Source organism: Tripterygium wilfordii, chromosome 14 (genome assembly GCF_013401445.1).
Source record: "Tripterygium wilfordii isolate XIE 37 chromosome 14, ASM1340144v1, whole genome shotgun sequence".
Taxonomy (NCBI): Eukaryota; Viridiplantae; Streptophyta; class Magnoliopsida; order Celastrales; family Celastraceae; genus Tripterygium; species Tripterygium wilfordii.
This window is the reverse complement of record NC_052245.1, coordinates 1,860,255-1,880,433: the sequence shown is the minus strand read 5'-3', so window position 1 is coordinate 1,880,433 and position 20,179 is coordinate 1,860,255. Positions and strand designations below refer to the sequence as shown.

The following is a 20,179-nucleotide window of genomic DNA, read 5'->3' as shown; positions in this document are numbered from 1 at the left end:
AATAATGTAATATTGTTATGATCAGTTATGGACAAAAATGTTAGGGATATAAATCATTTTCATAGGTGAAATCATATAGACTCTACCTAATTAGATTATCATTTAGCGCAATACACTTGTAGTCACGCACACGACTTGTCCCAAGTGGGACCACAACCTTTCTATAGCCTCCGTATATTAAATAAAAAAAGCGAAAACAGTTGCTAATCCTTGTATAATTTCTCTTCTGGCTTGGGACCACAACCTTTCTATCTCATGAAAATGAAAATAATAACAATAAACACGTAGAAACAAAGAAATCACGACCCACACCAGCATGTTGTCTTGTGGCCCTTCAAGCTCAACTATTTTGTTTCTGTTGCTCTCTTATTTAAGTATGAAAAAAATCACCGGTAAATCATATGCATCAATAATTCAGGCAAACAAAATTTTGTTTCCTTTTCGTTTTTTTATTCTCTTCAATCGTTACTTTTAGGTGTATCTTGACTATACATCATGACAGAGCAATGCATTGAATGTGTATTGATGGTTCTGGCCACGGGGTTTGTCAATTGACCCAAAACAAAGCCTCAGCACTCAGCAGTATTATTAATAACAATCATTAAGTAAAGTAAAGCCCATAAGTGGGCCCATGTTCTAATAACATTTAGGGAGCAGGTATTCGCTTTATTGGATTTGTTATCACTTAATAGAGGTCTACATATACTTACATATTATTTTGTAACTACAAAAGCAGGAGTTAAAACTTACAAGCAAGGTATGTTTTTTTTTTCTTTCTTTTCCTTATTTTGGACTGGGCCCCATTCTCTGACGGTAGCCTAATGATCCAACTACAGTCACCTACAATGACAGCTGGAACAACGCACGTGGCCATCCTTTAGTGGGTGGTTACGAACTTACAACTCTGCGCCCCGGCTACTTATCCAGCTGTCTCGTATCACCTTCAGTCTCAAAACCAACACCAACAAAAATTACTTAAAACCCATCCACAACAAAATATGTAGTTGCTCTTATGGACTCCATTGGGCCCAGCCAGACTGGATCAATCGCACATTACGGTGTCGCTTGGTCTGAAACCACTGCGTGGGGCCTGAAAGTTTATACGTTTAATCAACGGCTAATCTGGACCCATGTGAATGTAGGTCCCATCACCACTGGACGAACCAGATCTACCTGAACCTTACCGTTTATCGAACTCATTTTCTTGCTCTATATATGTACTCTGCCACTATCTATAATTTACTCTCTCCGTGCGTTTCTCTCTCTCTGTCTTTCCCTGTCTCTAAATCTTCAAGCGATGGATCGTAATAGCGTGCTCGGAATTGCATTGTTATGCCTCATTGTAGCCGGCGTTGGAGGTCAATCGCCAGCAGCGGCACCGACCACAACTCCTGCAGCTCCGACCACAACTCCTGCAGCTCCAGCAAAAGCCCCAGCCAAACCTACGCCTGCTCCCGCAACAACTCCTGCATCTGCACCGTCGGCTACTACTCCGGCTGCTTCTCCTTCAAAGCAGGCCGTACCTGCTCCTGTACAGACACCTGCATCTACACCTTCCGCATCTACACCCCCGGCGGTGACTCCAGTGAGCTCACCTCCCGCTCAGGTTCCGGTGAGCTCTCCTCCAGCGAAATCTCCTCCCGCACCTGCTCCTGTCAGTACACCACCTGCCACTTCTCCCCCCGCACCAGCCACTGCACCTCCAGCTCCTGCCACTGCACCGACAGCGGAGGTTCCTGCTCCGGCCCCGAGTAAGAAGAAGTCCAAGAAGCACCACGCACCAGCTCCTTCGCCAACGTTGCTCAGCCCTCCCGCACCTCCAGCGGAGGCTCCTGGACCTAACTCGGACGTTGCTGCCTCTCCCGGCCCTGCATTGAATGATCAGGTATGTTCAGTTGATCAGTTCATATGTAGTGGTTTATTTAGTCTCCCACATTTATTAGAGTGCAATGCCCGTCCAGATCTGGAACTCTCATAGAAGATCTAGGCTAAAGCCGGCACAAAAGACTTGTTGACTGTTGCATATGATATTTTCTAAGCGCGTTGTGCCTCGTGCTTCACCATTAACAGTGCGTTGATGTTTTATTTAGTAAGGGCAAATGCAATGACAAACAATTTACTGGGCCAATATTTTTGTTGTCCCGGTCCCACCTCTATTACACAAAAAGTCAAGTCAAACACGTATTCTAATACAGCCACATCAGCAAAACACAAATTTCTATACACTTTTTCTTCCCACACACTTTCTCTTTCCACCCAACCCAACAACATTTCATTCCTCCATATTATCCACAACAAAACTACACCAAAACATCAAATATCAATACATCCACATCAGCAAAACACTTATCCCAATACAGCCACATAAGCAAAACACATTTTACAATACAGCCACATCAGCAAAAGACAACATCTTTGTTGGCCCAATACCACTTTACCATTGCATTTGCCCTAACCAGTGATAATGCATTGTGAAACAAGTGTTCAAGTGTAGAACACTGAACACTTGCCACTTCTGGTAAGCGTATACTCATGGTGCACGTTAGCCACGTTAGGGGTACACGCATCTCGGTGGCGCAAGTGTGTCTTCTTGCGCCAGACCTCCCTAGCCAATGAGAGAATCGGATCTGAAATCGAGTATAAAGAATTAAAGAAATACTACATATAAGAGTATTTTAATTTTTAGTCAATATTGTATAAATGAATTGAGTTCTAACCCTTAGTTTTTTAAACCAAATGGCAGAGTGGAGCAGAGAGGATGAGGAGCCTTGTCGGTGGATTGGGATTGGCTGTTCTGGCGTTTATCTTCTAAGCAATACTGTAATAATACTGGCGCGGGTGGTGTTAATTATTGAACGATAATCTTATTATTTTTAATCTTTAACACCCCTGTTCTCTTCGTTATTACGATCGAGGTCACATTTGATATTTATTTATTTTGTCTAAACTGTTGTTCTTCACCAGCTCGTTTTGTCTGGTATCACGAGGGGATTTACCACATTTGCTTGTATTCTTTGAGATATAATTGGAGGAACTTTCCAGTTTTTTTACTCTTTTTTTGTTACTTATGGTGTTTACTTTTTCTTGCTTGATTTTGCATCATCTGTTACTTGCATTCTTTACTTACCATACATGATAAAGAACAGTTCCTACTTCCTACCAATAAAGATGTTTCAGCAAATCATATCAAGCGTTGTTTTTTTTTTTTTGTCTGTACCAGGGAGTGAACTTTAGTCGGGTTAAGTATGTATCGTCCACTGCAGCAAAACCCCAACACAGAGCTCCTTTATAAGCCGAAGGAGCTAAGACTCTTTAGTGTGATACTATTATATATCGTGACGATCAAAAGAGAAACCCACCCGTGGCCTCTTCTGAGTTCATCTTCAAGATCAAGATGATGAAAGACACAAGGAATCTACTTTATAGCAACGACAAACATTCTACTTACAAACGATTAAAGGAGAAAGCGTGAGAGGACGAAAATCTTCTCTTTGGGCAATTCCTAATTAAAATGAACGTTCACTAACGAGAAATAAGAACAAAGCGACTCAAGTGGTGGCGACGACAATAGAGAACGCACAGGTTCAATAACGTCAAACTGTGAAAAACTAAAAGAAAATCCATTAATGGACTCGATAGGGTCTAAACAGCTATGCTGTACGGATCAATGAGGCGGATAGATAGAACTAGAGCCTAGAGGGATTTGATGACAGGACCACCTAATTCACGTTTATGTCTAGTTTCAAGCCTGGAACCTGGCTTCAGGAAAGGGAAAAAAAAATCAAAACGAGACGATGAATATTCCTTCCCTAAATTAGTAAATTGAATTAACAAGTCATTCTTTCTTCCTTGGCACCTTCTCCTCTACTAATTTATATATAGACACAACCATTGAACCTATTATGTTCAAGACATTTGCGCAATGGGTAATTTCACGAGTTTCGTGGGAAAAGGTAAGCAATCCCTGATAGAAAATCCTTTTAGGACTTTGTATTCTTACCTGCGTTCGTGAACTGAACTCGTCGCTTTTGTGATAGGTTTGCCTTCTACACAGATGCTGAATTTCGTGACAGGAGCATCTCTACAGGCAATTTGTGGATAAAGATATCAAAGACTTCGACTTCCAAACTGCCATTCTTGATATCTTCGAGTCAGAGATCACAGTTACAGCTGCTTAATAGAGGGAAATCGTTCAAAGGTCTGACCATTAGTTTCAAACACAAACAATTCTCAAACACAACTGTCTGATTATTACCTGTTATTCTGTTAAACGTATCTTATCCAGCACCTTCAACTCAGCAGTGCCTGGGAAAAAACGACGATGTACCATCAAGCAAGGAAGTAGTGGTCTGTCAGCAGTAGCTTAGCATCTTCATTTCCAATCTCGCACTACTTTCCATTAAATATAATTTCATGCAGGAATGGTTCAAAAATTGGAAGAAAGCAACAGAGTCAGAGAAAAGGAAATAATTTACTGACTTCATGAAGAAGAGTGTGAAGCTTAGCAAGCTAGATGATTCTACCATAATAACCAGAATAGTAACATCCCCAGCAGCCATGGAAGCCAAAAAAGCTGGGGAGATGTGCCTCAGTTAAAGAAAATTAAGGTTATACTATACCTGATGTCATTTTTGTGCCATCAGCAACAGTGTTGACCCTCGTCTTCACCAAGGTTATGACAGGAACCAGCAAATCTCAGACTAGAAACAAGGAGATTGATGAGACAATTGGCAGTGATAATGGTAAATCAAACTGAAATTGCAGAGAAATGAAATAGAAAAGTTACAACCCTAGCTTTTGAGGAGCATAGGACCTCCAATTTGTGACTTGACTCCAAAACCTAATAGAAATTGGTAGAATAATAGCTGACACTAATAGAAAGACCACCAGTGTTCCTTTCCCACTTAAACATGTGTCCCTCCTTGCTGCTTGCGCCCTCTCCTTATATTTCTTAGTGATAGGTCATAGGTCTATCAGGTTAACAAAGGAATGTTCCTGGAAAATATAGCATCTGCAACAGGCCGACATAAAATATAGCATAAAATGTGTGCACATTACATGTAATTACCATTTGTGTGTGAGTCAATTGTTACTATTTCAGCAGATTGGAATGTGTAGTATACTGAACTCATTTTGCTTTCTCTCTAAAACGAGCAGGTATTGGTGATTGAAAGGATTTACAAATATTAACAAGGTAAGAGGTACAATCTATAATTCATGCAATCAAAGAGCACATAATCTAGAGATGATTAAAAAAGGTACAATGTGGAAAAGCGGTAACCTAACCTTGGCATAGATGCAGAATTGTGACATAGCCCTCAAGATCAATCAACTCCTTCCCCGTACCAGAACATTCTTTCCTTGTAGAATCTTCTTCTGTCAAGTTCAAATATGAGGAAATATGTTTCATATCACCATAATTTTTATCCAAAAACTCAGTACCCTGACCAGGAAGACCCAACTCACCATAATTTCAGCTCTGCAATGACAGGTAGTAGGCCCGCAACATTATTGAGAAATTAAAAAGTAGATATGGTAGATCAAAGTCTTAATATAGGCATGGATATCTGAATTTTTCCAGAAAATACACTTTTCTTCCAAAGCTATCGAAAGATTCAAAACAATAACTGAATTATGGGAGAAATATAAACAGAATACAGGTGTTTCCATTACACAAGAGGGCCTAAAAAAACATTTCATCAACTGTGCATGAGCAATGCCATACACTTCTCGTAAAAATATTTTTATCCTCTACTCGGTTCACCTAAGACCTCCGGCTCTGTCCACCCATTCCAGAATTTCGCCTACCCTGCTTTCGCTTTGAGTTAGAGACACGTGATCTGGAATTGGATAGTGATTTCACATTCGATTGTTCATGAGGGACAGAAGTCTCCAATGCCAAGACAACTCCTGGAGCTGAAACTGTCTGCTCTTTAGTTGGTTCCAGAGGCGTCTCAGTCAGCAAATTCATAGTGCTGTCAAAGTTCTGCAATAATTCCTTGGCTGCCTGATTGTGTAACACAAGTCCTTCCCCGGTCTGCAGACACCAAGCACATCAGTTAAATATGTCAAAAATGTAATAGCACAACTGTAAGTGTTGCGATGACTCTAAATGAACTGCACATTCCAGCAAGTCCTAAGAATCACAGTCCATAGCATTCTACATTATTGTTCAATTTTTTTCGAAATTAAAGAGTCCGCAGGAATTATTGGTAACGGCAATAGACTAGTATAAGCATTTCAATGGCATGATAACGCAGCCATACTATCTACAGGACGTAGACATCCATAATCGGAGTTCTTTTCCTCGTCAAATGCTAACATGCAGGTAGGGCAAACAGGCAAACAGCCAAACATTCACCCACCTAACCAGCAGGATAAACACATCATCAATGAAAATCCTCCTGAGAAAAAAACTAATGTACATTTCATCGAAGTAGCTGGCAAAAGGAAAGTTTCACAACAAGGCTATTTCGTAGCAACTGCAAGGCATATAAAGAGTTTGAGCTAGGTTGATTATATGAACCAAGTAATTCTTGGGGAAAAAGAGTAGGGTCATATGAAATATATACAAATGATGCACATCAAAATGAAAGGTGCGCACATGTGGACACGGTACCAGTTTACCACTATGAAATATACGTGTAATAAGAATAATTATATCTATTTCTTTCATTCTCAACTAAAACTTCAATGTCTTTAGCATTGTCATCCTCAACACCACTTCATGAGCGTGCTTGCATGTATAAAAGCCTTCAGATGACTTGCAGGAATAATACTCACATAAACATGAGGTTAAACAGTGTTCCTTAACCAATGGAGAAAAACTAGTTTTATTAAATAGCTCTAGGTAGAAGGCAAAAAGAAACATACATGTTCACATAAAACCCCAGTCTGAGGCTGGCCCATCCTTTCAATCATATCAGGAAATGGGTTCACCTCTCGGTGACTTGAAACCACAGCTTCAGGCATAAGATCGCCCACGTCACAATTGGACATATGTTCAGAAAAAGTGTTCAACGCCTTGACATCCTTCTTATTTCCATTCTTCCGAGAAGCAGCAAGACCAGAACTGGTAGATGCATCAACTGATGCAAGCAAGCTCAAATCATTGATGGAGCAAAACTTTCCAGGATTTTCGCTCAAAACCTTATCAATTCGGGACTTAAGATTATGAACTTGTGATTGCATCATTTCAACCTTCTTTAGGATTGGCTCCAGAGTATTGTCATCCTCTCTGAATTCAAGAGATGACCCTCTATCATGAAACCCAAACTCATCATTATGATTGACAGTCTTGTCTGCAAGAATACGAAAAATTGGGTAGTCAAAGTGTCAAACCATGAGAGTCGGCTCAACCAATATTGTGCTAAAAGTTTTAACCATGTCTAAGTAAGATATCAGGTACCCCTGAGAGTTTTTCACAAAGAATGAACACTCTTAAAATATCAAAATACCAAAAATTGGGCAGTCAAAGCATGAGAGTCAACTCTACCAATATTATCATGAAGTTTTAAGCATGTCTAAGTAAGATATCAGCCTATCAGGTACCATAGATTTTTTCAGGGCAGAATGAACACTCTTCAAATATAATTTTTTAGTACATACATACTGACAATCTCTTATTCCAGAAATAGATCGTGGCATTATGCACTTAACAACTGAAAGTCAGAAATCATAACATCATGTCAAGATTTGTGTTGTTAAATCTCAATTATTACTGGTCGCTTCACATAATCTAATATACGAAACAGCTAGAGCGGGAGGGGAAAAAAACTAAGCTAAGGTTATAAGTCAATCTAACAAGCATATAAATGAGGTATCGCAACTCCATGTTGAGGCCAATGTCTTCCAAGACAACAATACAGAATAAATGCAATAAAGCAATTACTTTAGAGAAATGAAATTAATAAAAATTTCCAATAAATGCAAGCAGCAAAGTCATGTTGAATATAAACATAACAACTGTGAATTGCTCTTTTTTTTTTTACAATATAGAAATTGAAATCATTTTCTTCACTCCATCGCTAACTTTATTAGCGTGGTCAACTTAAGTTTCAAAAAGATGAGGACAAGAATGATTGAATCATATCGAACTGCGAAACTCAATCTCATCTTGAATCAAAGAAGTTCCCAAATCACAATCCTTTCATCCATCCATATCCATCAATTCTTTTCACCACTGTTATCAGAAGTGAAACAACCTTAAGGTACTAAGTCCACAAATTCCCAGATACACATAAGGAAATCAAGGATAAAATGAGCAAAGATTTTTTTTTCAAGTGTTCAAAGAAAGTCATAACTCACAACTAGACCAACAAAAACATATAATATCCTAGTTCATGATCAATAACATGATCTAGTAAAGATTCTTGATGTGGTCTTCCAATATCATCAATACCCACCTCATCATCACCACCCTCATTAACATCATGGAATAATGCTCCTCTTTCACAACATTAAATACGCCCGCACATAAAGTCAAAGGTTTCACATGGAGCTTTTTTCAAAGGCTGGAGTGCATCTGTCAGGCAACTTCTATTCTTTTGATTATAGATTTGCCCATTAGTTCTTTTTAATCAACAGATTCTGGGTCAATTACAAGTTATATCTTTCCAACCCCAGCCTAGTTTTGTTTTGAAGTCATCCACATTTTATATTTAAGGCCTAAAACCAATCCAAAATTGAAAACGTCATGTAGGTGCACGCCTAATTTCCCTGAACCAGAGTGCCCAGGAATGTGTAACCTGAGTGCGTAGGCGCGTCTGACAAGACTGCTATTGAACAATAAAAAACCAACCAAAACTTATAAATACTAGATCCACAAGCAAATGATGCGACAATTATAGAAATGATTTTGCTAAGCATTTTCCTTCTTTTTTTAAACTCCCTTTTATAGATATGTAACATAAAAGGAAGAGTACTTTCTCATCTTTACGTTATAACCCATAAAAAACCAAGCTGAGAGAAAAGGACAAGATTCTTACTTAAACTACCGAAAGAATTGTCCATTGAAGCACCGTGAACAGTGGGTCTCTTAGTCACTGGAGCGAAAAGAAATAAAAAGTTTAAAATTGATAAAGTCACCATTTCCAGCAGAAATAAGGGATGCAGCACAAAGCAATGGTCGTGAATCCTATACCATAATAGGAAAATACGTTATGTTGCAGCATATATGATGCCATATCAACAGTATCTTCAATTCGTCTTCTTTTCTTTCTCTGCATGACTTTCTTCCTCTGAATATAACTCGAATATGGTAGTGACTTTGCGTCAAAACCTTCTAAAGCCGACTTTTCACAATCAAACTGCTTTCTTTCATCATATTCGGCAAGTTCTCTGTCATACTTCAGCGCTTGAGAGTGCAATTCCTTAATTTGAAGTTCCATCCATTTACAACGCCACATAAGAGGGTGAACAAAATTCCTCCAATGATCTGTCAGCTTTTTCCTCCTAAGAAATATAAACATGCATGAACCAAAACCGTGTCATGGAACCAACACAGTCTACCACTCTCAAGAAAGACATAGGAAAAAAAACCCATTTAGAGCATGAAAGTAAATCAAACAACTGATTTGTTTACTTATACAATTTCTTATTATGAGTAAAACTTCTCTCTAGACGTGTGAGTTTATTCATCACTTAAACTGGATGCATCCATGGCAAAATCATTATCCCATTATCATGCAATCAAAGCAAATCAGTAAGCCACAAACAAGAAAGAAAACAAAAGCACCAAAACAACCAAAATTATGTCACTGCCTAGAATTGAGCAAATCGACAGCATTCTCTAAAGATCGTTACAATGATGTTGAAAATCCCAAAGGGTTTGTAAGTAAATTATTAATATTTAATGTCCCAAATCTCTATGCCAAAAGGACAAGGGCTTCAATGATTCCAACAATTTGCAAATTCCTAAAAATAAAATTTGACAGCTGAAACTAATCTGGCCATATTCTTTATGTAATTGTCAACCAGAAGATGTGAGAATTGTTGGCCTTCAAAAACTATCAATCACCTTACCACACTGTAAAAAATCCAATCGTATTAACATTCAATAAAACCATTTATGAACAACCAAACCTTTAAGTCAAGTTGTACTCATTTAAAATTAAATAGCAGAATACATATCCCAACCCACACCCAATTACTTATACATTATTTTGTGATCACAACTTCATCAAACTTGTAACATCCCATATTAGTAATGCATTGTAAACCATTTCAAGCCCCTTAATAACTTTCTCTTTGAGAAAAAAATAATTAATACCTGGTTTGAAATGCTCCCCCACAGCCATCGATTATTGATGGAGACGTATTCCGATAACGTAAACTTGACTCAACTTCAGTATCACTCAACATTGAATTATTCTCAGTACTGGATACTGTGTCCCCAAAAGAACTCATACTTTCAGTTGCATCCTGATAGTTGTCTTCAACCTTCCCAATGTCACTAGAATTTGTACACTCAGTTACATTAACTTCCACATCCTGACTTCCATACTGTAACTTATTCTGGTCTTTATTCACTACATCCATATCAAAGTTATTGTCCTCATAGTTACTTGCACATTGCATGGGCTTATCTTCTGCATCCCGTGATATGTTCCCATTCTTTCTAGCCGAAACTTCCATTGGAAATTCTGACGGCTCCTTGAAGTCTAAGTCGGGGCCCATACTAATATCATCAAATAAGAATCATATGACCTAGCAATAGCCAAATAATTCCAGTACACATAACCTGCACAACAAGAAACCCATCGTACTAATGACTTATTAAGGCATCAAGACACTCTGCAATCGAATCTGAAAGAAACCCCGGTCGTTTGGCCGGAATTCTTCTACGTGGTTAAAAAATATATATCAAATCAATCTTGTAATTAATATATTGATGGTGCAGAATTAGTGTCAGACGCCCTGAGTTTATATACGTAACGCCCAATCATAAACCGATAATAAAATTAAAAAAATAATTTTCTACAGAGCAAATCCCCTGAGCGATCTTAAACATCAATTAGATTGATTAAGAAAAAAAAAAACACACGACTGATTGAAATAGTTGTCGCTGACTATAAATACAAGCCAGGGCACCAATTTCCCTAACATCACAGTAAACCCACTCTCATCAAAGCATCAAAAAAAAAAGAAATCACAATTCACAAACCAAAAAAGAAATCGAGATTTCAAAAGGACAGATTAGATTTCTATCCGCGATTTGAAACAGGAGAATGAAGATACCTGTTGAAGGACTAAATTCGACGAGGAAGAAGAAGGAGAACAATGATACTGTAATCGTCGCAGAGGTTGGGCTTCGAATTCGATACCAGTAAATCAACTTGTCTTCTCAATCGTCTTAGTACGCGATTCCATTGTTCTTTCTCTATGTATTTGGTATTTTAACATGAATCATACCCCATATAGCCCATGGTCACTCTTTACTTTTTTAGAACCTTTCCCAACAGACACCTCGCTGTCAAAAATAAAATAAAATAAAATAAAAATCAGATTTAAAGAAACGTGGGCCATCGGATCGTGGCCCATACGTGACGAGATCAAACCAACCATCGGATTGGGAAACCAAGCCGGCTTTTCCTACCTAAACGGCTAAACCTGATGCGTCATAATGGTTGGGCCTGGTCCTGGGCCTGGGCCTGATCCTGGGCCAGTGGATGTGCAAACCTTGAAATTTCCTAGCCCATCATGATACCTTGTGCCGTTACCCCCTACACACGGATGATGGAACATTAGAACTCCCATATGATTTTAGCCCAAGCAGTACCAAATTTATTTGTATGAAACATAGAACTCATACACATGCAACAACACTCGTAAATATAAACAAATATGCTACTTGCAGGATTCAAAATTTCAAACCCGACACCATGGACAAAAATACACAAATAATTAGCCAACTGAGCTGAACACCAGCATATAAGCAGGACAAGAAACTACGACCAAACTTTTGGATAACAAAAACAAATCACATGCTTAGAAAGACACAAATTAGGACATGAAATCAAACATAAAAATTCAATCATCAATCTTTCCTGAGGTCATAACGGGTAGACTCACTCACAAATGAAACTTCTCCTTTCTACATTGAATATTAAGAAAGAAAAATATACTTCACAAGAGGACTCAATCAAATCCTCCACAATCAATTACCTTTACAAATAATAAGAAAATAAAACCACAAAAAGCCTTTGCCTTACATTTGTATTATTTGTAAGATCAAGTGTTCACACGCTCTGTATAAAACTCGACTCAAAACCTTCAATGACACTTTGGGTTGCTTTTCTAAAATCAGTTCCTGCCAGCATTACCATGTCGGTGATTTCTGAAATGGGTAAGAAGTTGTTGTGCCTGCAAGAAAAAGAAAACTGATTTTCCTACACGGAATGGAGAGAACAAAAAAAATATATAGAATATCTATCATCAAGAACAATACCTTTTCCTTGGCCCTTGGGGTGCCAGACTGAGACAATGCCACTAGAGGTGGGACAGCGCCTTCTTGAAGAACCATATTGGAAAACCTACCACTGCTTGTGCAAAGGTGTAATAGAGCAGCTGTAGCATTCTCCTTCCCTCTGGCAGAACCCAGTTCAACAACCTCCACAAGAACAGGAATCCCGCGCTCCTGACCAATTGCAGTCCTACCCTCAGGGATTGTAGCAAGGTTTGCCAAAACAGCTACTGCCTTGTCAACCATCCCAGCCGCTGGTTCCATCAATTCAACAAGGTGCCTAACAGCCCCAGCTTGCACAATCTGGGCCTTGTTTTCATGAAATATTGACAAGTTAAACAACGCTGTAGCAGCATCTTTCTTCCCCCTTGGAGTTCCATTTCCCAGTAAATCAACCAGAGGTCCAATGGCTCCAGACCTTCCAATCCTAATCTTATTATCCTCAATCACAGAGAGGCTAAAGAGAGTGGCAGCTGAGTTTTCCTTGGCCTCGGGGCTTCCTGTCCGAAGAACGTGAATTAGAGGTTCAATAGCTTTGGCATTAGCAATAGCAATTTTGTTGTTGTCATTAATCGACAAATTAAGGAGTGCTGTGACTGCATTTTCCTGAATCTTAGCATCTGCTGAGTAAAGCAGATTAGCCAACAAACTAATGGCTTCACTGTTTGCTATTACAATTCTGTTATCCATATTGTGCTTCGCAAGTAGCCTTAGTTCAGCTGTTGCCTCTCTTTGAGCATCAACCGAAGTGCTCCTCAAGTTATCTACCAGCTCCCGAACATGAGATTCAAGACCAGAAAGATCTACCCTCGTCTCAATAGCTGGGGAAGAAATTATCCTTGGAACAAACCTCTCTGACGGCCTGCGCCATATTGTTTGATTTCTGGATCGTGTCTCCGCCAAACGGAGGGGTACCTCAGGTTCCCTCTGTGGAGTGTTCAAGGCACCAGCATCCTGTGGCTCTGCTTTCACCTCCCCACAGGCATCACTGCTATAAGAAGTACGATGATTTGATACATCTGAAGTCCCATTGGCATCCACTCTTTCATTGAGATTTGCACTTGAAAGCACACTGGAAGCCGACACAGTTCTTTTATGGCTCTGAGAAAGCTCACAAGGTCCGGCAGTATTAGAAGGGTCTTTTCTCACTGGTGACACAGACTTTTCACCAACTGAATCCGTGCTCCTTGCTTCTGAGTCAGTAGCCTTGTCTTCATAACTTTTTAGTGACAGTCTATCAATATCCAAACCCAATCCATTCCCAATTACACCTGACAAGGAACCCTCAGAAGTAGAGCGGGGATGACACGGAGAAGCTCTTTCTCCATTAGTTCCAGCAGAGGAAATCAAGCTCTTACCAGAAGGACTGCCAGACCATATTGACTCAGGTGACAATGGCCAGTTGCCGTTGGAATTAGGATAAATCTGTAAATCCCTGGGTGGCACGGAGTCAGCATGTGTGAGAAGTGGAGAGGGTTGAGTTAAGCTCATGGACTTCAAGGGATCTGGGAGCTTCACATTGTTTGACTCACACCAATTAGCAATTAGTGCCTTTACTGTGTAATTAGGAATCAGATTGGTGTGAGCCAGTGTTTGCCGAGTCTTAGGACAGACAGTAAGCCCAAGATCAATCCAATTTTTAATAAAAGTCCTCTCATAGGTTTGCCCAGATGCCACAATAACTGGATCTGTCATCAGCTCAAGGGAAAGAGGACAACAGAAGTCAGTGGGAATAGGGACAGGGTTACAGCTCTGCGACTGCTTTATTGTGACAAAACGATCATGCATGCGAGTCACAAGACCAATCATTTGATCAATAATCTCAGTCTCTGATGTTTTCTCAATTTGTTCAGCATTCCCCTTCAACTTTTCAAGGGCAACGGCTTCAATTAGAGTCTCCTGGTTTGAGCTCAGGCCGAGATTCTCAGCAATTTTCACCAAAACCTCTGAGCTTGGTCCAACACCCTCTAATTGATCCCTTAAAGCTTCTTTGATAGTTGTCGACACTTGTTCATATCCCATGTGCTTAATTTTTTGTATGCAGTGCTGCAATTAAATGCCGGCAATAGTTAGCCACAATAAAAGAAATACAGCTCCTTCAAGATCCTAACATATCAATCAAATCAAAAGCCTTGCAATTGATTTTACACAATCCATGCTGCAGCACGAAATAACATACTCAAAATGGCAAAACTTCCAACAAATACTTGTCAAGCAAGGTACCTCAAGAGAAGATGAACTTAATTCATCAGGGAGATTTTGATGGGACAATTTCAACAGCTGAAGAATATCCAGGCCAGAGGTCTCAATCTTCACCAATAATGTATCAATTTGCAGAACCTAGACAACACAAAAAAGATTAAGTGGTCAAAGGAATAATTTTCCTAGAATAATATATAAGCAAGCAAGGTGAGGATTATAAAATGAGCATTCTAACCCGAAACGTGTATAAATGCATGTGAAGCAACAAGAATGAATGCATGTGGAGTTATTGGTAAAAAACCAAGGAGATGCCTCCACAAGTTTACTCCTAAACCAATAATTTCTTGAACCAGACTGGAAAATCAAACCAGGACCTCATAATAAGGAAATAAAAAAGGGTGTGCTGTGCGGGGATAAACCATAAGATATTAAATAACTCTACACCCTCTCCCTCCAACAAAATAAAATTAAGTGTTGATGAGGAGAAATTATTGTCTCAAGAAGGTTAAGGCCACAGGAAAGAGGAGGTTTTGCAAAAATATCTGAAGCCACAAACTCTTTTCAAAGTTGCTAAGCAGAAGCACTTATGTAATAATTTAACATTTGGAGAAGTGATAAAAAAAATGCAGTGTACGTCTACATGGAAAAGAACAACTTTTAGAAAGTCCTTTTGGAGACCGGTTTCTGGGAGGGACTAAATATAACAGGAGTAAATAAGGGTGAGTACCTCACCTAGTGGTAATATAAACTTCTGAAGACATATATCTCATCCCAGCTCAAGTAATATGTAAAGTAAAATTGATAAAGATTACTGGTACAACAACACAATGATGAAGTGAAGTCTGAATGCACTTCAAGTTTTCGGCATTTGAAAAGAGTGATGTTGAACTATGAGATATTAGTTGCATCATTAAAGGGAATTTTTACCAACTCTACTAAAAAACTAAAAGGTGCACCAAATTTAGAAATAGTCCAACAGACATAGCACAATAATGGTTTACTGCTTAATGTAAAATTTGTGAGAGAAATAAAATCGTTCCAAACAACCATAAAAATTTAACTGAAAATATAGTTTCTGACTCACAAAATAAACTTTACTCGACAATGATTGCCAATTTCTGAAAAGCTCCGTCAACTCATCAACAGATTGACCTAATTGCTCAAATGCCATGTTGAGTATGTCATCAGAAGCTATTTCAGAATCTACAATGGCACCAAGAGTGGGCCTCAACAACTTCAATACTTCTTCTGCCTTCTGGTAAGACCTCTGCATTGGATCCGATTTTATGTTGTCGAAAGACGATAGATGTGAAAAGGTGGATATACTATTAAGAAGAGCTTTCAACAATGATTTCTCCATTGTACCTGCGTCGTGGAAAAGTTTAAAAAGCCCCCAAAAATAGGAAAACTTGAAGAAATGTAGTAGTAAAACAACATGTTACGCATAGAATGACAAACATCCAATGCAAATAAAACCAAATGCTAATTATTTAGAAAATTTACCAATCTTATATGTTCAGGCTGAATTGATAAATAATTTACAGCAACAACCAATAAATGGTAAGCTAAAGTGTAGTAGATTTCCCTTTTATTTACAGCAGTGGTATTTGGCAAAAGACCATCTTGATCATGGAATTGGACTCATACCAACACATCCCATTAATTAAAATTGAAATGCCTATCATACCAATGGAAACAGAGACTACTCAAGTGTCATAATTTTTTTTGCCTTGAAGGCAACCTGTTCTCTTCTGCCTAATCTATGGAAACAACACCGTTGCTGTCATTTGTCTGCAAATCTATCGTGTTAACTAGCCCTTTTCAGAGTCTGTCTACATGCCGAATGTCACCAAAGAAGTGCTTGATATCAATCAACCAGTTACCTATGGCTATATGCAATAATAGCAGCGTACTTAAGGATTTTAAAATGCAACAATGATATGCATGAATTACTATTATCCACAACACAGGGTAACAGAATCATATTCACATCATAAATATTTTGAAGGATAAGAATTAGGTTTAAAAAAATTCCATTAAGTGAACCAAGCTTCAGTAATAGCCAATAAAAAAAGAAGAAGTTCTTTTTCTTTAGGAGGACTACCAAAATTAGTAGTAGAAAAAAGCAATCAAAGTATTATTCAACCACCAACCTGAAAGTTCCGCTGCTTCAGCTATAAAGATTTCTTCTCAAAGCCTAAACAAAAGAGACATAATAACAAATTGATAGGCATTATGCTTAACTTATTCTATGTGCAGCCTATCCTAAGGTCAACTTAATTTTAGAATTCTTCAAGGGCGCGATAAGTCAGAATTCTCATGCCCACACTCCCAATATGTTTCTTGCTGCCACTAAAACTCTTCCCTAGATGAGGCTTCAACTGGGAGTTAGCCTTGATGTCTTTTGGCAGGTGGAGTATAAAATCCACATCAACACTAACAGAGCATGCCGTTTAGTATGTAAGGCATATTAATCAAGCTCAAGATGATGCTCTAGATTTTCGGAAAGTGGCTGGAGGTAAAATCTTGAAGATTGACAACTTAAAGAAAAGAAGGTAATCAATGAAAAATAGATGATATACTTGTATTGTGAGGAAAAGGAGGATTTGGTTAGTCATACTTTTCCATAGTGCAAGAACAAAGGAATATCTAGGGAGCTTGCCTTTAATCTCATGGGAGTGCTTGAGGTAACAGATCCATCTTTTGAGATGAAAGTCATGTCTTGGTCCAACAGTCATGCAAACAAAGGAAGGAAAAACTATTCACCAAGCTATGCATGCCCATTTGGTTTTTGGCATTCAAACAACAGTGGAAAGCCTACAGTGTTTGTAAGTGTGTTTATGTAGCGAGGAATACTTCTTGTACCAATTCAACACCAAGAGTGGTAGCGCAAAAATAAACAACAACCAACAATGCAAGGAAGATTTAATGGAATCTAAAACGAATCAAATCATTTATTGTTTCAAGAAAAGAAGGAAAGACAACAAAACCAAGAGAAAAACAAAAACTATCAAGCAGATTGGAACACCAAAATACACCCAATGGAAAGGCCAATGGTTTAGTCGTTGTAACAGAAAAAAACTTAAAGATTAGAAAATGAGATACGAACTTGGTGGCTAGGTCCTAATAAGTACTAGGTAATGTTTGTATGAAAAAAGAGGCAACAATAATATAAAGGATGTTTGATAAACCATTTGGAACAGTTATTTTAACTTCAACCACATGATTCCACTTTTCCATTAGTTCTATATATAGAAATGTAATAACCATTTTTTTTTCTTTGTAATCCTGTATCTTATCATCTCTTTCAAATTCTTTAGGAGCAACACATCCATAAATTTATCCCACTGGAAAAAAGTTATACGTAACAAATGAAAAATAATGAGGGACATGAAGAATACCTTTTTCACCACGAACTCTTAATTCAAACGTCAAAAGTAAATGGTCAAATTAATGACCTCAGAGAATTGAGACCATAAAAATGAAGAACTCCTCCGTCAAGACCCATAATTAAACCAACACAGTCCACAATATCAACACAGTTCGTGGAATATCAATACTTTCCACAATATCAATACTTTTTCTAGCAAGGTGATGTTGGAAAAGGGGTATCTGATCAGCCAGGGTAGAGTTTAGGCAGGAAGCATCAGGGAATCAGGAGGCCTCTTCAGCTTCCGAAGAATGAAGAAAGGTTCGGTCTGGACTCTGGAGTACAAGCCTAATCGTCACTCATTAATATTCAATGGAGTGCACCGACTACCAATACCTGCGCAGAACTGAAACTTTGAGTTATGATACCTCAGAATTAGAATACTAGAAATTGGACATAGATTGTACGTAGTGATGGTAAAATTTGCACAACCAATCTGGCCTGTTCTAAACAGACAGCCCTTCCACCAAGAAAGAATTACATAATTTCCTTGGAGACATGTCAAGCCAACAAATTTTCCCAATACCCTTCGAAATGTCAAACAGAAAAGAAAACATGTGACTTCTCAATTAACAGTAAGATTAGTGGTCAATATTTCCCTTCTCTCACATGTAAGCAAACATGCATAGGACAGCCGTTCCCTGCATCTAGATTCTATCTCAAGAGTCTAAGAATTTAACATTCCCAATACTTGTACCTATAGGTTAAATGCGTAGGTAAAAGAGGTAACAACTCGCATGCACAAGGCTCACACAGTGGAAGCAGGGTCGGGGAAGGAAAAGATGCACACAACCATACCTCCAAATATCATCATCATCCAAGCTTTTATCCCAAGCAATGATGGGGTCTGTTAGATGGTGACTCATAATGTTTGTTTACATACACATTCATAAATATATGTGCATATGTCTGCATTGATGTCAACTATTTGTATTACTAATAAAAAAATGAATATTCAAGAAAAAGATAATGCAAGAGATCAACCTTTTCATTACCAAATATAGAACTCCGCTTCGTGCCATAAATCTTTTAAACGGAAGCTCCAGTTCTCCGCTCACTATCAGTACATATTTCTAACTTCCAAAAGAACTCTTCCTTTCTCATATATGTTTCTCTTCCTAAAACTCCTGCACACTTCAACACAGTTTTTCTTCCCTCAACTATTCAAGTCAGTATTTTTGCACATTGCAAATGGCATTATTCATTTTCTGTTTTCATTCCCATGTCTTTGGATGTTTAACTTCTTTTTAGTTAGATTTCCAGTTTTCACCAACATACGTGTCGAAATTTTAACGCTTGCCAAATAATAAACCGATTTCTCACTTTCCCCTTCTACAAAAAGGTTCCAAAATTAGCACTTTTACTGTATCCACCTCAAGAAGCACAAAGATAGGGATAGAGTCCCACTGGTGCCATAATTCGGTAGCCGTTCATTAAACTAATCAAATCCATCATAGAAAAATGCCGGGAAAAATTACAAATCAGGTATAAATATATGGAAAATAAAGATTACACCATTTCATCTCCCCATAAAACCACGACACTAATCAAGAAGATAACACCTTGAGTTCAATTGAAAAAAACAATTAGTCACGGTAAGAGAAAATTAAGAGCATAGAACAAGACACGGGACTCTAATTATTCAAATTCAAAGCATATTTGCATATTTGAGCCGCCTCCGCAATCAAGTTGAAAATAAGAAACTGAATAAGAAATGTAAAACTCAAACCCTAGATGGATCAAATTTAAAGAAAAAGAAATAGCACCTCAACGCAGTGAATGGTCAATTACCAGAAGAGATGGCCATCCGCTCGTCCCTCTCCGAGAAACTCTGGCCAACTCAGATTTTGCTTATTCTCTGCTGGTTTTAAGTTTCTTTCCATTGTCGGGCGAATAGTTAAAGATTTTGTCTCTATTTTTTTTTTTCCCCTTTCTTTTTCTGTGTAATTAATTACAGGGTATGAGACTTTGACCGGATTGGGTTTTCATTAGGTAGACGCCAAGTAGTCCGGTCGTATATTTGCCAATTGTCATAAACGAAGACTTCCATAATATAAGGTAGACGAGTTTAGGGTCGGGAGGTC

At 38.4% G+C, this 20,179-nt stretch overlaps 3 protein-coding genes and 1 pseudogene across 5 annotated transcripts; 2 read left to right on the top strand and 2 right to left on the bottom strand.

The window, feature by feature from the left end:
- The first annotated feature begins 1,229 nt into the window (after window positions 1-1,229).
- On the top strand, window positions 1,230-3,053 carry LOC120014421 (lysine-rich arabinogalactan protein 18-like). The gene is made up of 2 exons (XM_038866368.1): window positions 1,230-1,885; window positions 2,744-3,053. Exons 1-2 carry the CDS (start codon window positions 1,298-1,300, stop codon window positions 2,810-2,812), a joined length of 657 nt encoding a protein of 218 aa, XP_038722296.1. The 5' UTR covers window positions 1,230-1,297; the 3' UTR covers window positions 2,813-3,053.
- An 869-nt stretch (window positions 3,054-3,922) lies between these two features.
- On the top strand, window positions 3,923-5,371 carry LOC120015126 (annotated as a pseudogene).
- A 160-nt stretch (window positions 5,372-5,531) lies between these two features.
- LOC120015231 lies at window positions 5,532-11,469 on the bottom strand. The gene is made up of 6 exons (XM_038867539.1): window positions 11,239-11,469; window positions 10,271-10,741; window positions 9,143-9,453; window positions 8,988-9,044; window positions 6,874-7,301; window positions 5,532-6,037 (listed from the first exon to the last, which is right to left on the bottom strand). The coding sequence occupies exons 2-6, from the start codon at window positions 10,675-10,677 to the stop codon at window positions 5,765-5,767; spliced, it is 1,476 nt and encodes a 491-aa protein (XP_038723467.1). The 5' UTR covers window positions 10,678-10,741; window positions 11,239-11,469; the 3' UTR covers window positions 5,532-5,764.
- Window positions 11,470-12,003: 534 nt separating this feature from the next.
- On the bottom strand, window positions 12,004-19,999 carry LOC120014965 (U-box domain-containing protein 4-like). Of its 3 annotated transcripts, XM_038867116.1 has the most exons (7): window positions 19,862-19,999; window positions 19,080-19,222; window positions 18,067-18,431; window positions 15,750-16,030; window positions 14,687-14,803; window positions 12,449-14,509; window positions 12,004-12,363 (listed from the first exon to the last, which is right to left on the bottom strand). In XM_038867116.1, the coding sequence occupies exons 4-7, from the start codon at window positions 16,023-16,025 to the stop codon at window positions 12,304-12,306; spliced, it is 2,514 nt and encodes an 837-aa protein (XP_038723044.1). In that variant the 5' UTR covers window positions 16,026-16,030; window positions 18,067-18,431; window positions 19,080-19,222; window positions 19,862-19,999; the 3' UTR covers window positions 12,004-12,303. The 3 variants fall into 3 exon arrangements, with proteins under 3 accessions (XP_038723044.1, XP_038723045.1, XP_038723046.1); XM_038867117.1 differs by lacking the exon at window positions 19,080-19,222 and having other exon boundaries at window positions 19,862-19,996; XM_038867118.1 differs by lacking the exons at window positions 18,067-18,431; window positions 19,080-19,222; window positions 19,862-19,999 and adding an exon at window positions 16,819-17,386.
- Window positions 20,000-20,179: the final 180 nt, after the last annotated feature.